General features: G+C 39.0%; 1 protein-coding gene across 1 annotated transcript; it reads right to left on the reverse strand.

The window, feature by feature from the left end:
• Positions 1-66: 66 nt before the first annotated feature.
• LOC112156691 (matrilin-2) lies at positions 67-16,036 on the reverse strand. The gene is made up of 13 exons (XM_024288975.2): positions 15,962-16,036; positions 11,803-11,941; positions 11,145-11,717; positions 10,938-11,060; positions 9,503-9,625; positions 8,916-9,038; positions 8,502-8,624; positions 5,033-5,155; positions 4,580-4,702; positions 3,238-3,360; positions 2,747-3,157; positions 2,517-2,669; positions 67-515 (listed from the first exon to the last, which is right to left on the reverse strand). The coding sequence occupies exons 2-13, from the start codon at positions 11,921-11,923 to the stop codon at positions 361-363; spliced, it is 2,274 nt and encodes a 757-aa protein (XP_024144743.2). The 5' UTR covers positions 11,924-11,941; positions 15,962-16,036; the 3' UTR covers positions 67-360.
• Positions 16,037-16,987: the final 951 nt, after the last annotated feature.

Genomic DNA, 16,987 nt, shown 5'->3' on the forward strand with positions numbered 1-16,987 from the left:
GAGTGCATGTTTTTTTCAAATAGTTGTGAATCAGGAGCAGATTTTTTTTTTTTGAAAAAGACATAAAAAATAACATAAAAAATATTCTGGGAGGGCCACAAGCTCCATGCTACGCCCAACTATGTCCTAAAAAGCAACTTTTTTGCATAATTATGAATTAAAGACCACAGGAAAAGCTTTTACAGTAGATTAAAAATGATCTGAATGGGACTTTAAAGATGCAACAATACAGAACAAACAATGACCCAAATAAACTAACATAGACTACCGTACAGGCATTATAAATAAGATGCAGCAGCATCAACATTCCTCATAAGACACTGATGTCTTTGGATCCATTAACCTGCAAACACACAGCTGTCAGAGCTCACTTTGACCCACACAAGAGATGCAACACAGCCAGACGAGTGGACAAAGGATATTTTTCTGAGCCAGGTTGTTCAGCTTCTCTGTGACGTGGTTCTGGAACGTTTTAATGTTCTCACACTGACACATGCTTTCATCAGCTGGTTTATCTGTGGAGGAAACAAAGATCTGTTCTCAGGTCTGCTTTTTCCTTCATCTCCCTCCTCCTATCTAGACGAGTCAGAAATGTCTGGATGGATTTCTGCGACAGCTCCTCATCCTGACATCTTTCCTCACAGACCAGAAGACGCATGGACTGAGGCTACATGGGCCACCGGGGGGCAGCTTCACACTGTTTTCATGCATGAAACTCAGAAGAGACTTCTGTCAGATCTTCCATCAGGACAATAATTCAGACAACAAAGCTGATAAATGTGGAAAAAACAGGTTTGAAAATGGTGAACTTCTTCAGGACTCAACTAAATCACATTAGTATCAAACATTTCACTTTCAATTGTCATAGATTTCACTGAGTCTGTTTACAGCTACAGATATGCATCTGGTAGAGATCGATTCAAAGAGGCAGATCAGCATTTAGATCTCAACTTTTTCAACGTTTCTACCTCCTACTTTTCTTGAGAAGGGTTAGTGTTAGTTTAATAGGATAATTAAATAACAGAAGGAGATTAGAAGGTGCATTAATGGGGGTTTTGTCTCTTTAGAGGTCTCCTGTTAAACTTTCAATAATGCACCCGAGGTCAGTATTTGCAAAAAGGGAAATACAACAAGATCTGCAAAGCCAAAGAACGATCTGATGGTGTCTAAAACCAGAATCACTTTGGTGAAAGTGACTGTTCAAAGTATTCGTGTTCAAGGATATATTTAGAGTCGGTCGCTGCACCCTGATTCTGTTACCGTCTGCTCTATTTTAGAGGAATTTTGCATGTTTAAAATGTCTCAAGTTGGGTTTAATTGGTAAGATTGTTAATAAATGAAGATGCTCTGTTCTGATTCTACCAAATGAACATGCTGTTCATACATGAAGTCGCATATTTATGTCAGATTGTTGTTCTGATGGAAGTTTCTGAGGCCTTCAAACCACAGAAGGGAAGTGTGCTACTTCTTGGAATGTAGAATCTTTTAATTACTAGCTGTATGAGAATAAAATCACACATTTAACTAGAAAAGTTGCGTTACCTGTGATAATACCAGTGTGAATGCTTTTTGCTGAAGAAAGTTTCTGTATTTGCTGAAGGGATTTGCGGAAAATGCTAAAGCCCAAAAATCCTTCGTAGAGGCCAAATTAGCCAAAAAAAAAGCTAGCAGGCTGCTAAAATACCAGCTTAACCTAGAATTAACCCGAAAAACTCATTAGATGCTAAATTGTCCTAAAATGTTGGCATGTTAAAAAATATTAGAGAAACTCAAAAGTCTCCTCAAAAGCCTCAGTACCATGCTGAATGTTTTGATACCAGTATTGCATAGGTTTCAAAGTGATTTGAGGAATTGCATGAAATAAAATCGCAAAATTGCGTAAAATCGTAAAAATTTGCGTAATATTTCAAAATTTGTGTGAAATTTCCAAGTATGAATTTTCTGAACATGCTGAATGCTTTTAATTGCATAATTTGCATAAATTAAAAAATGTCCAACTCATTTCAATGGGGCCAAAAAACTACATAAATTGCATTAAATCGTAAAAACAGTGAAGTTTATGAAATACCAAAAATACAACCAATAATGTCCTCAACCAGCTGAACGTTTTCATACCAAGATTACAGAAATTAATGAAAGTGTGACTGAGTTTTTACATGCCAAAAAATGTATGGAAGAAAAATAAATAGCTTGATTTATAGCATTACCTGCGATAATGCTATCTGAAATGCTGTAAGCTTAATGTGGCTGCTGAAGGTGCTGATAACTGAAGATGCTGAATAAGAAAGCCTGCCAAAATATTAGCTAAATCCTAAATCAGCACAAAAAAAGGAAAAAATTCTAATTTTGCAAAAACAGCTAGCACAATGCTAAAATATTAGCTAAGTGTTCTGAAGCCTATTCAGGGTGTACCCCACCTTTGCCTGAAGCTGAGTGGCTCCAGCTACTTCATGACTGAAAGATACTCAACAGATCCTGAAGAAGTATGGATGAAGTGAAGGTTTTTCATCGTTTACCTGTACACATCCTGGACTTGAGCTTTTGTGTAATTTCTCCCATCTTCTCAAAGCTCTCAGCATAGTAGAGGTGCATCTCATCGGGCTCGGATGCAATCTCTCTCAGCTCCTGTTCAATGGCTTTCCCGATGCCCAGAGCATATATCGTGATTCCTGAAAGTTATTAAAGCAAGCTGATGAAAGACCCTTCCCTGCAGCCTGATGGGACGTCAGGAGAAATGAAACAACACCTGAGTTTTTGGCTTTACTGGCCCATTCAGAGACATCGTCCTGTGACCTTCCATCAGTGAACACGATGGTGACTCGCTGCGTGTTCGGCCGGGCTCCTTCTCTGGATGAGAAGCTGGACTCGAACATGTGACGTAAGGCTGAGCCGGTTCTGGAGCCCCTCCCCATGTACTCCATCCGACGCACAGCCTGCTTGATGCTGTCCACTGTGACGTACTGACCCAGCGTGAACTCTGTGCGCACCTTGGTTGAGTACTGGATGAGGCCCACATGAGTGCCGGTCCTGGAAATGTCCAGAGAGTCCACAATGCTGTTCACAAACTGCTTCACCAACTCAAAATTGGCAGGACCCAGACTCTTGGAGCCGTCGATCACAAAGACCAAATCCAGGACTCCGTCGTGACACTCCGGTTCTGTCAGGAGCCAAAACAGGAGGTTTGAGTTCATGCATTTGAATTTCAAGAAGAGCTTCCACTAATACATGCTCTCCTACTTTTACAGCTCCTTTTATCTTCAGCCAGCACGAATCCCTCAAAGCATTTGCACATGTAGGAGCTGCCGCTGGTCACGCACTGGTGCTCACAGCCGTGGTCCACTGTTTGACACACGTCCACACCTGAGGAGGTCGATTTGTTGTGTCAGAGAGATCATACGACACAAAGTCAACAGCATGGTGCAGCATGCAAACCGCTGCACAGAGAACAGGTTTTGATCATTGAGCCTCAAATGCAGTTTCTGTTTAATTCACAAATAATTGTGTGAATGTTTAGTAATCATTCACACTCTAGTGATTCTCCTGCTCCTTTCTGTACATTTTTGGCACCTACAAACTCAATCACACTTTCAGCAAGTTCAACAATCTTTTTTTTTTTAAGCTTTCAGATTCCAAATATTTTTAACAGATTATTATAAACCCTTAGTTTTGATCGTTTTTTGACAGATACTTGACTTAAACTAGTTTCAAGGTTTTTCTGAGATTTCATCAATCTTGTATCAAAACGTTCAGCTCGTTCAGGACATTACTGTTTGCATTTTTTTGTTTTCATAAACTTTATAGTTTTTGAAATATTGAGCAAAATTTGCCCCATGGGAAATGAATGAGAAAGTCTTCAAATTTTATAATTTTAAGGTGATTATAGAGGCTTTAAATATATTCATGGGTTACGTGTTCATCTTTTATATTAGTTTACAAAGTATTGGGAGTTTAGCTAATATTTTAGCAACATGCTAACACTTTTGGCTAATTTGCTATCTACTGAGGTTTTTATAGGCCAGTTTAGAGTTTAGCTTCAATTTTAGCAACATGCTAACGTTTTTGACAAATTTAGTTTACTGAGGAATTTTAGGCTACTTTGGATCTTAACTACGGTAGTATTTAAGCAACATGCTAGCTATTTTTGACTAATTTGGCATCTCCTGAGGTTTTTTGAGCTAATTTGTAGTTTAGCTCATGTGCAACACAAAATGTTAATGCAAAACTGGCATATATTGTGGATTTTTAAGTAATTATACTACAATTTTTTCTGAAATTGAGGTCAACTTCAGCGCTCTTTATTAGTTCTTTAATGTAATTTCCAGTCTTTTAGCAAATTAAACTTTTGCAAATAGCTTTTGCTTTTCCAGTAAATCCCTTCAGCAATTAAAGTCAAGTGTGTCACCATTTTCAGCAAAAAGCTTCAGCATCTTCAGTGAATATTTTCCACAAAAGCATTCACACAAGCATTATCACAGGTAATGTGATTTTCCTAGTTCACTTTTACATTGTTTTCTTATCAAATAAATGTTCTGCTTCTGTTTAAAAAAATCCGCATCACATGATGTTTGGTTTCACTCACTCTGGCACGTCTTTCCATTGGGTTGCAGCACATATCCTTGCCTGCATTTGCACACACAGGAGTCCTCTGTGTTGACAGCCTCCTGCTCACAGCCATGCTTCCCGTCAGCACAATGGTCTGTCTCTGCAGGAAGACAAGCGTCACTTTCTGTGGACCAGCGTCTCCAGCAGGAATGGGATATTTGAAAAAGCCCCAGTTTAAGATGATTAGGATTTACACAGTGAAATGCTTCAGCTCAATTAGTTGTTTGACTCACAATACAAAAAAAAAACCGGGGCATATCTGCAGGTTTGCAACATATACTCCAGACTTTTATTTAAGGGAGTGTTGGTGATTTACTGTTTTTTGGGAATTAAACATGGTTTATTTCAAGCAGTCAAAGCAAAAATAATACATTTTTGTTATAAATCAATCCAATCAAAAACATGCTCAAACACAAACATGTCCACTTACTGCTGCATGTCTTTCCATCAGGTCTGAGTGTGAATCCTTTCCTACATTTACACACACAGCTGTCCTCAGTGTTCATGAACTCCTGCTCACAGCCGTGACGGCCGTCTGCACAGTGATCGATCTCTGCAGCAGAAAGATCATGCATCGGTGCAGGTCTTGTGTGTTTTGTTTTCCAGCAATTACAGTTAAACAGACATTCTTAATTCTGTTGGTCCGGGTGAATACTTGATTCTGATTGGCAGCAAGATTTCCGCTCAAAATAGCCAGAAAAAGAGAACTTTCATGAGAAACTCAACAGTCTGTTGTTTTTCTTAGAAATAAAAGCTATTCCATGAGAGAAATTGCCAAGAAACGGAAGATTTCCTTCAACGCTGTGTACTACTCTCTTTAGAGAACAGCACAAACAGGCTCTAACCAGAGTAGAAATAGAATATGGAGGTTCTGAGGAAGAAGATCTATACATTAGAGTCTCCAGTTTGAGAAATAGGCGCCTCATAGGTCCTCAACTAGCAACTTCATGAAAAAGTACCCACAAAATACTAGTGTTAACATTTACAGTGATGAGGCCACTTCAGGATGCTGGCCTTCAGGGCTGTGACAAAGTGTCATTGGTTACTTTTGTGTAGAGATGTTCTGCTGAAGCAGGTGGGTTGTCTCTGTATCGAATCTTTCCAATCGAAAGTGTCACCGGTGGAGTATCGACCGTTCGCTTCAGATTGCATATGATCACGTGACTTTCATTTCATCACTTGCAAATTGCCGACCAATCACTGCAGTTTTGAATTCAGAGCAGGAGTTTCAATAAGTCCGTTCTTTAGAGACATCACTCATCCTGTGTTTGTGGCCTTAAGAGAGTATTGATGAGTCGGTCGCAGATATTTAATTTCTCTTTCCATCAGCTTCTCCTCGTTTTCCTCACAGCAGCTGCACACGAACCGAGCACGTGAGAGAGAAAGCAGAGCGGACCCGTAGGATAGGCAAATGTTAAGGACGCTGCACATCCAGGGGACGCCAGGAAGGGAGGAGGAAAAAAATAAAAGGTAAAAAAAATACTCCAGTTTTTGATGGAGAAAGATGAATTTAACTGACAATCTAGCCTTCTTTCCTTATCTCTAAACCTGTAACAATACTTCTATAAATATTTATAATGCAATTGTTTCTAGTCTATATGTTGGTGTAGTGGTTAAAGCTCTCACCTGCTGGTGAGGAGTTACCTGGTTCAAGACTAGTTTAGTACAATGATAGAAGTGGTTATTATTTAAGTTTTGAACAACAAAATTAATAAATACTTGTTGCTCCATATTCCAGGCAGTTTTTTTGTCTCTGTTCCGGATGGTGGTGCTGTGGGGGGGTGGGGTGGGGGTGGGGTGTTTGAATTGCTTTTTTTTGTGTGATTGATTGAAATATATATATTTTTTCTTTTTGTTTACACATTTTTATTTATATTTTGTGTTGTGGTTGCAATGTTTTTGTAATGTTTCATCTTTATTTGTTTAAAAGGAAAAATATTTTAAAAATACGTAGTTGTAAGTAGGATTGTAGTACTTTGTATTTATTGTTTATTTTTTACATTTTATTTGCAGTGAATAAATACATGTTTATTCATATAAAACATAGAAAAACATGCTTTTCAGTATTAAAAATTCATTTTGTGCATCATTTTATATTATTATTATTAGTAATACATTAATTAAATCAGCAACACAGTCTAAGAGGTGACTGGGAGCCAAAAGAGACAGTTTTCTAAGGATAGCCAGAAAAAGACCCTGCTTGCATCGTTGCTATGGTTACATTCCTTTATAAATATGGTCAAATTTTAATTCAGTTTGGCAGAACATTTCAATTACTGACATTTGCAATCAAGGATTAATACAAACCTAACATTTTTTCATATTAATAAATGTGTACACACATTCAGCACAGACAGACCTACATATTAGCACTTGAAAAAGGATTTCACTGTTGTATTTTTTTTATGAAATTTGGTATTTTCAAAATATCCTTGATTCTTGTATACTCATCTTCCAAACAAACAGTATTTCCTTTGCAAATTGTACACATGAAATGTTGATTGTGACACAATCCTCATTATGATTATTTATGAAAGAAACAGATTTTTGAAATCAAAAGTTTTATTTCCACATGTGACTTAACACACATAATGACCCATTCATGCTCTCATGATACACTGCGGTCTTTTTTTCTTCCATTGTGATGCAATTTTGTAATCCGGCCAACAGATGTCACTAGTTTTTAATGTCTCAAATGCTTCTCAACCCTGAACCCTTTCAATACAATTTGATTCATTTGGGTTCAGTGGTTCAGAAAGCTTTGGTTTCTCCATCTCTACTTTTGTGCTTACTCGTGTCCACCTGTTTCTTATGTATTATGGTCTGCTCACTTACTTCCTCACCAGACATGATTGGACAAATGTTTGTTAAGATGCTTGGCAGCCATTTTGGATGTGCAGCATCAACCATTTTGTGTGAGAGGGGTGTTGACGTTCACCCCTGCATTCTTTCTGCAGTGGTTTGAACCACTTGAGGTGAGGCCATAAAAGCAGAGCCATTTGTTTAGTGGAGGGTGGATGGAGTTGTCATGTTGGCTGGTGAAATGAACCAACTCCAAAAGCACTCATTGTGTTCACTTTAGCACAGCCGCTTTGTGCCCCTCTGTTACACGGACAGAGCGGCTCGTTCAGTCACCAGATCTAAATGAGCTGTTATGGGAGCAGCTTGATCAAATACGATAGATGAGCCCATCATTTCAAGGAAAACACATTAACATTAGTTAGTTATTCCACAGTAAATCACAACAGCAAGACAGTGGAAAGGATTTCTGTCCTTCAAATGTCTCTACAATGGACATGTCAGCATCTCTATTAAATTTTACCATCAACGACATCGTTGACTTTAATTTTAAAGAGTTTGTATGTCTTTCTTTTTTGTTCACCTCATGCTTGACACAGAGTAATTACCTGTTTATAAATAATTGTATTATTAATTAATAAAATAATCTGATAGTTGATAAACAGAGTTAATGGTGGATTTTTCTGAAGTGATCTAGGAAACTACTTATGAACTTTGTTTCTTTGGAACAAACTTTCCTTTCATCATCTGGACAAAATTAAGCAGGAAGAGAGGAACTTTGCTTCTAAAATGATCCTTTGGATCCTTTATCATGACATTTTAGTTATAGATCATTCTCTTTTACTGCGGCACAGTGAGGCTCAATAGTTGTTGCCATGAAAACCTCTCATCAAATTGTTTCCTCCTTGTAAAAAATGTTAAATACATAATAGATAACAAGACTAAAGTGGTAATAATTGATTGAATATTTATTTTTTGTAAGTGACCATAGTATAAGCCTTTTGAAGATGCAACTAGACGGCCTCATAAAGATCTGTAATACCTATTATTAACTTATAAAATTACTTGAATGTTTTAATTGAAAGTAGAGTCAGTCTTACTTGTACATGTCTTTCCATCAGGTCTGAGTGTGAATCCTTTCCTGCATTTACACACACAGCTGTCCTCAGTGTTCATGAACTCCTGCTCACAGCCGTGACGGCCGTCTGCACAGTGATCGATCTCTGGAATGAGAGGAAAAGAGCAGGAGCATCGCTGGAGTTTACAAAAGCAGACACGTCACCTTTCTTGATCCTGCTGCAGTGTGATGTACACTGAACAAAAATATAAGTACTGCATTTTTACTCCCATTTGTCATGACATAAGCTCAAAGATCTCAAACATTTTCTACAAACACAAAGTACCAATTTCTCTCGAACTGTTAACAGATGTGTCTACATCACGTGTCAAAGTCAAGGCCCCGGGGCCGGATCCGGCCCTCCAGCCCTTGATACATGTGATTTAGAGGCTCTCACTGCTGCAGGTCTTGCCGTCCAGGTTGAGGATGTAGCCCTTCATACATCTGCAGACGAAGGACTCTGGAAGGCTGATGCAGCTGTGCTCACAGCCATGGATCCCCAGATCACAGTAGTCGATCCCTGATCAGAGGAAAGGTCTTATTAATGTCATTTTTGGAAGTAGTAGTAGTAGTAGTAGTAGTAGTAGTAGTAGTAGTGAAAGAGACAGTGTGGTGTAAAACATTTTTCAGAAACATTTATCTCTGTCGCCCTGAATAGTCAAACAGCTGCTGTTGTTTTTGTTGGGTAACACTGTGACAGCCTGGACTCAACTCTAAACTTCTGCTGGGGTGATGGTTGAAGCACATTTCTTTGAGGAAATCCTCAACATTTTACTCCCCAGTTACAAGAACCAGGAGAGCACAGAGAGCCTTTTCCAAAAGTGAAGGGACGAGATATCACTGGCCTTACAAATGGAAACGTCCCTATTTCACAATGCCTATCTAAGTAATCCCCACTCTGTAAAGTCATATATGTTCAAAATGTTGCCTTTATGTTTTCAAGAAAAAAGAGAAGAGTGAGGAAAGTAAAGAACACAAAAATACTGTTGCAAGTCTTCCGATCCACAGTGAGCTCATATCCTGGACGACAGCGACACTCGTAGCCGTCAGGCAGGTTCGCACAGATGTGCTCACAGCCGTGATCCACCTCAGCACACCTGTCTTCAGCTGCAGACAGACGACAGGCAGGAGAGTCATCAACACCTCAGACATACACAGCAAAGAGCCTCCCTAACATGCTGTTCATCACATTTTCCATCATAACGACACACTGAAGAAGACTGTTTACCCCTTATTTTCTAAAGATTTAAGTCACCAAAAAATGTTAAAATTTTAATTTAAAATAAATAAATTTAATACAGACTGCTCAAAAAAAAAATAACAAAGGGAACACTTCAAAAACACATTCTATACCAGAAGCAATGAAATATTCTTTTCAAATGCTCTATTCTTTGCTGAAACAAAAGGATAGAACAGAAGATATAAACATATCAGGATTCCTGGCACCGTTAGCAAATAATGTCTGTTTTTACTGTTGTAGGGCTGGGTCATAATTTAAAAATTTAATCATAATTTATTTAATTTAATTTATCATGATTTCCAGAAATGATTCAATTCACAAAAGCCTGGATCGATTGCGATTTTTTTGAATTGTTTTGATTCTTCAATTGAATTTTGAGTTTACACATTTATACACATTTGTTTAGAAATACATTAATAATCTACTATATGTTTTGAATATATTAATATTAATCTGATCCAGTTCACATACTGTAAATGTATCAGTGAAATAATGAGATTGTTAATATCATCCAGTGTTACATGGATTATCTAAAGGAGAAGTTCTAACTAAAATGTTCAGATCATTAACATTGGAAACATTGTTCTGCTTCTCCTGGAGGACGTTTCAGTTTGGACACTAGGTGGAGATCACGCTGTAGCATCACACTTTATTCAAGAAGAAAAAGACGGTATTAGCAAAAAACTGTATTTGAGACCTCAAATGGTTACTTTAAAAAATATTTAATTAAAATAGTTTGTAAAATTAATTCCTGTGAGTTTATAAAGATGTTAATTTAGTCAGTAATATATGTTTAGGTCGACCGAGCGTTAGCATTAGCCGTCCTATGGGAAATTCCATTAAACGTTAGTATCAAGCTAGCAGACTTTAGCTTTATGTGTTAAATCAATTTATATTTTTATTTAATCAATTTTTGATCTATTAACCTTTTGATTGGCATTGATTTTATCAACCCAGCCCCAGTTTTTTTATTTTGGCTGGTGGTGCTTTTGGAGAGAAACAGAAGTTAAAAACCCAAAAGACAAAGACATTTCATTTTGTTTTTCTGCGGATTGTCAAGAGCAAACCATGAGATCAGCAGTGTTAAGGATCTGTCTGTGGAAGTGGAGCATCTGCAGAAGACAGCTTTCCAAAAGGACAGCAGACCATGAGCAGCTCATTTCCTAAAGAGCGAATCACCTTTGCATGTTTTGCCGTCGGGGTTGATGCTGAAACTTTTTCTGCACTTGCACCTGTATGAGCCAGGGACGTTCATGCAGATGTGCTGACACTGATGGTCCACCACCTCACACAGCTTTGATCCTAATAGAGGCGCAAACATCCATAAACACTTCAGTCAAACAGATTGAATAATTCTCAGAGGGGGGCGCTGCTGAGGTTTGTTACCTTCACATAGTTTGGTCTGGAACACTGAGATCAGAGTCTCTATCTGGCTAAAGTTGGCCACCAGGTGGACATGCTCAGAGTGAGGCTCACTCCCGATGGCCTTCAAGATCTTCATGTCCACTCTGCCAACTCCAATAGCAAAGATCTGGATGCCAGCATTTCTAGCTTCAGCTGCGACCTCCTTCACCGAGTCCTGAGGTCTCCCATCCGTCACAATCATGGCGATTCGTGGGATGTGCATGTTCAGGGGTCGGGCTCCCTGCTCCTCAGTGAACGCTGTCTCCATGGTGTACTGGATGGCCAAACCAGTCATGGTCCCCGTGGCGAGGTGCTCCATGTCCCCCACAGCCTGCTCCACCTCCGCTCTGCTGCTGTACGTGTTGAGAGAGAACTCAGGCTGAACCACACTGCCGTACTGCAGCAGGCCAACGCGGGTGGCATCATGGCCGATGTCCAGGAACTGCAGCAGGTTAATGATGAAGGTCTTGACCTTCTCGTAATCTTCGGAGCGGATGCTTCTAGAGCTGTCAATGACAAAGACAAAGTCCAGCGGGATGGCTTTGCAGGGATTCTCTGCAATCAAAGAGAAGTTTGTTATGCTTTCAAAGACTAGAGGAACGAGGAGTTCATGGAGTTTGGTGAGCAGTGAGTCACATACCCACTGCACCGCTCTGGACTGCTGTGCCATTTGTCCCTGGGGCACTTCTGGGGCGGTGTCTGTCCATCTGCACAGAGTTACACCACAGCAGACAGAGGAGGCTGAGGGCCACACACCTCATTCTGATGAGAGGGGACAGCTGCAGCACAAAAACAAGAGCGGATGCAGAGGAAACACTCAACTAAACAGTCCCAGACGACCACACAGAACAGAAATGAGTCAAAGCAAACAACTGTCTCAGCCTGCAGCCATGGGTCTATTTGAAAGAGACCAAGTGGTTAAATAAACCTGAAGTGATATATTTAGCCTAAGATGAGCTGAGCTTGTCATATCTGTGTGCATGTGACACAACTTTGCAATTCTTCTGTCATCAGCAGAGAAACTCTGCTTCTTTCTCAGGTTTCACCCTATCGCTGCAACATTGATACCACACCCCGCCCCCTTCCCAGCCCTGGTAACATCTTCATCTCTGAACTGGCACCTTGATTTATTCAATGACAACAAATGCTGCTCACACATTCTAAAAAAGTTATAAACCAGGGGTGTCAAACTCAATCACACAAGAGGCCAAAATCAAAACACACCTTAGGTCGCAGCTGAACAGGATAAACATTTATAGAACACTCTAAAACTAAATTTTTAAAACTTTAAAACCGTAACTTTTAACATAATTATCACCTGTGATAATGCTAGTGTGAGTACTGTAAGCTGAATTTGGCCGCTGAAGATGCAAAACTGATAGCTAAAAACACTGAAGCTGATAGCTGAAGACAAATAGCTGTTAGCCAGCTAAAAATCTTAGTAAATGGAAAATAGTCCAAAAGGCTAACAGAATGCCAAGTTTTAAAACTGTAACTTTTTGACATAATTCTGAATAATAAAAAGGCAGGAATATTATTCCAGAATAAATCAACTTAAACCTTAAATAACTTTCAATATTTTACTCTCCATAAAAATATATTTTGTCAAAATTATACAAGTTAGAAATAAACGCAAGATAACATCGGGTCATTAATAACAATAAAATAAAATGATCTGAAGGGCCGGATAGAATCACCTGGAGGGCCGGATATGGCCCCCGGGCCTTGACTTTAACACATATGGTAACTCTTTCTTACGTCAACATGAAACTGTTAGTAGCTGCAGTGTATTTTGCAGAGTAATGAGAATCAATTTTTACAGTACGCTACTCCTGAAACACATTCATTTCTCGCTTTGTTGACAAAACAGTTTAACCCTTTAACACTGGAGATCCAGTGTTTAGATTCTTTGATTTACTGTAACTTTTCAACCGTTGACATGATCAACGTAAGTGCAGTAGATTCTGAATCTCCTTCAGAATCTACTGCTGTCAAAGCTTTCTCTGTTGGCCTGAATTACTGAACATTTATACAACTGGAATCATGCAATGTTTAAAGCTGGTTTGTGTCAATAAAGTGCAATATTCTTCAGTCTTCATTCGTTGTGTAACTAAAATTAGTTCTTTTTTTTTTTAATTCATAAATTGTATTATGTTTCATCACGCACAATAGTATGTGGATGTAACATTTAATTTGTCTGCCTGCTCTTATATAGATGAGTGATCAGGTTCTGCCATAGGCCTTCAGAATCCAGAGTGCAGACGGTTGTCCACTATAAGCCAATGGGAGGCAGTGACAGTCTCTAGAGTTCTAACTCGCCTAACTCTAATCTGACAATCACCCACCTGTTACTAAGCTCTGCACAGAGCCTGACTCTGTGTGAAGTATTGTTTGTGCCTCTCTGCCTGCATTACTGAGCGTTTCATTCTGGACCTGATCTTCTGTTTCTGACCCTGCTTCATCTGATTGCTTGCTGCCTGCCCTGACCCTCGCCTGAACTCTGACTACTCTACTCTCTTCATGGATGATCCCATGTTCATGAGTCACCTCTGCCTGTCTGACTCCGATTTATCTTTGTGGACCTTTAGCTGTGCTTCATTCTTGTGTGAACTAATAAAACCTGCTGCACGTTGAACCAGCTGTCTGCCTGTTTGTAACACGGAGCAGACCTCATTTCTGTTGCACCACAGCCAGACAGAAGCCTTGGGGCTACACACATTATTATATTGGATGACAAAATACGAACCCCCCTAAAGTTGGTCTCTTGTTCTCATAGCAAAAATCTTTCTTAATTTTAAAAAATAAGGTGGAGAACGAATGTCAATCTGAGAGCGACCGCTATGGGGGGCGGAGCCAAACAGAGCTGTCTGCTATGAGAATTTCAACAAGGAAACCAACCATTATTTTATTTTGGGGTGGGGGCCGACATGAATTATCCACAATAATAAGCACAGGCATTGTGTAAAAATTGTGGAAAGTCCCGCCCACCATAACCATGGGAGGTGAGCAGTTCAGAACGGACAGACACGCCCCCACCTGTGTAGATTCCAGCCAACCGACCTGAAATCCAGCTGATTTTATGTCTAGTGTGATACTGCTGATAAAAACAAACTTTTCTTTTCTGCAGAGACAAAACTGAGAATCTCTGCTTTGAAGTCACAAGGCCAATTCCCCTGAAGCATGTTTTATTGTTTTATCTTCAAATATTGAATACTCAGGTTTACATTTCATCCAAGTTATTTTAAGTGACTTTTACAAAAGCACATTTTCTTAAACAGCAAGTTTGAAACATTTGTTTTTTAGTCTGTTTTACAGATGAGAAGCAGGATTTTCTATTCTGTGTCCTCATGAAGTCATCCAGCACAGCCTGGAAGAGCCAGTCTGTGGATGTTTGCCGCATAGGTGGGTTGAAGTGATTTAGGAGAAGCTGAAAGGTCCTGCAGATGGTTTCCTGATCCAGTTCCTGAGAGAGCCATTGCTCACCTGTCACACTCAGACTTTTTGTCTTAAAAAAGACAGAAGCTGCAGGTTTTATTTCACTGACAGGAAGAATCAGGCTCCAGCTCCATGGAAACTGCCAAACTTCCAGATCTGCAGATAAAGCTGGATCAGAGCGGAGACTAGAACACGGCAGAGCGTTCTCTCAGTACCAGAAATGAACGGGTTTTCTCTGGGACTTTCAGAGTAAACCAGCAGCATTTCTGATGGTCTCTGTCCAGACAGGGTAGATCACTGTCAAATTCAAGGCTTGGGGGCCGGATCTGGCCCTCCAGATCATTTTATTTTATTATTATTAATGATCCGATGTTATCTTGCGCTTATTTCTAACTTGTATAATTTTGACAAAATATATTTTTATGGAGAGTAAAATACTGAAAATAATTTAAGGTTTGAGTTGATTTATTCTGGAATAATATTCCTGCCTTTTTATTATTGGGAATTATGTTAAAAAGGTACGGTTTTAAAGTTTAAAAATTGCTAGCTTTTTGGACTATTTTGGCATTTACTAAGATTTTTTGGCTACTTTGCAGTTTAACTAACATTTCAGCTACATGCTAGATGTTTTGGCTAATTTGGTCTTTTTAAAAAAAAAAAAAAACGTTTTTTAGGCTATTTTGGAGTTTAGCTATAATATTTCAGCTACATACTGGCTTTTATGGCTAATTTAGACTTTTTTTTTATACAGCCTTACTCCAAAATAGCCTAAAAAAACCTAATATTTACACGCCAGCTGTTTTGGTTAATTTAGGCTATTTTGATTTCAGCATCTTCAGCTATCAACACTAGCATCTTCAGCGGCCAAATTCAGCTCACAGCATTCACACTAGCATTATCACAGGTAATCCTATCTAGTTCATAATTATGGTAAAGTTTTAAAAAATTAGTTTTATTGTTCAATAAATGTTTATCCTGTTTGGCTCGCGACCTTAGATGTGTTTTGGATTTTGGCTCCTTGTGTGATTGAGTTTGACACTCTTGGGTAGATTTATGACCAAAAAATAGCACCACCACCACAGAGGCATTTTCCTGATAGCAAACAGATTTCCAAGAGGATTTTATTAAATTTATGATAATTATTAATCTATGTATCAATCCCTGGTAGTTGTTAACAAAAATGTTAATTAAAACAGAGATAAAAAGTACTGGCTTTTTTGTTTTATATCTAATGCTGGAAAAGGAATCACACAGTTGTTTATTGACCAACAACTTCAGCTAGTACAACAAGACAACAAATACCAGCTGCTACCGTAATAAAAAGAAGTACCTCTTAAAACATTTAAACGATTACATTAACTCACCTTTTGAAGAACCGTCAGGTTTTCTCAAATAATCCCAGCAGCGATTAGTGAGGAGCTGCAGCGGAAAACCTCGACCTGCTCTGTTAACGTGATAAACATACGTATATAATGGCTGTTTTTCTTTTCTCTGTACTGTACAGCCCCTTACTCCATCCTCTTCAGGTCTGACTCCTCCTGATGGAAAAATCCCTCCAGCACGAGTTTCCTTCAGATTCATCTGCTTTTGTTCACATTTAAATGTCCAATTTTACTCAGAAAAAACAGACCACAACGTTGAAATGTAGAATAAAGAGAGATGAAATATGTTACAAAGTAATCTTTGACAGTTACGTCTGTGCTCATGATAGATGAACCTCATCTACAAAATAAAACAACATGGCGATTGATTTGATTTAAAACATAAATCTTTATTTTCTTTACAGGCAGCAATGGTCCTCAAGTTCGACTGCAGTCTTTCCAGGACATGATATGTCCAGGGAGCAGCTTAACTTGCATCTGGTGGAATGGACTTGTGTGATGTTCACAAAGACCAGAAACCTTTCATTCTCGTAATTGAAAAAACACAACTGTGGTCCAGCTTTACAAGAGGATCTCCATGTTCCTCCCAAAAACTCATTCATAATGTTTGTTTAAGAGCAGACTGACTCCACATCAGGGATTCTTCCTTCCTCTCAAAACAGATAAAAACACTTCTTTCAATTAGCAAAAACACAAAATGACATCATCTCAGCACACCGGAATCAGTCCTCTGGATTTAGAAGGACGAGCAGCTGAACGACGCGGTAAAAAGGAGGTGATATGTTTGATATACACTAGGTTGCTCTTTGATCGTGTCAGAATTCAGGCAGATGCATCTCTTTGGGAAACGTCGGCTCTAAATGACACTCCATACATCTGAAGTAGACCCCAAAGAGAGAAGGTCATGAAGGAAGGCAATCCAACGCTGATCCAGAGCAGAGACGAAACACAGCACTAGGACTTTCACTGACCCTCACAGTTCAGCTTCCTCACTATTGCATTTGTCCT

Source organism: Oryzias melastigma, linkage group LG16 (assembly GCF_002922805.2).
Source record: "Oryzias melastigma strain HK-1 linkage group LG16, ASM292280v2, whole genome shotgun sequence".
Lineage (NCBI taxonomy): Eukaryota > Metazoa > Chordata > Actinopteri > Beloniformes > Adrianichthyidae > Oryzias > Oryzias melastigma.

Coding starts and splice junctions, on each gene's coding strand:
- LOC112156691 (XM_024288975.2), bottom strand. CDS start 11,923: ATGAGGTGTGTGGCCCTCAGCCTCCTCTGTCTGCTGTGGTGTAACTCT. Junction 2,670..2,746: donor CAGTAAAGCCAAAAACTCAG/GTGTTGTTTCAT, acceptor AATAACTTTCAG/GAATCACGATATATGCTCTG. Junction 516..2,516: donor CAAGTCCAGGATGTGTACAG/GTAAACGATGAA, acceptor TTTCCTCCACAG/ATAAACCAGCTGATGAAAGC.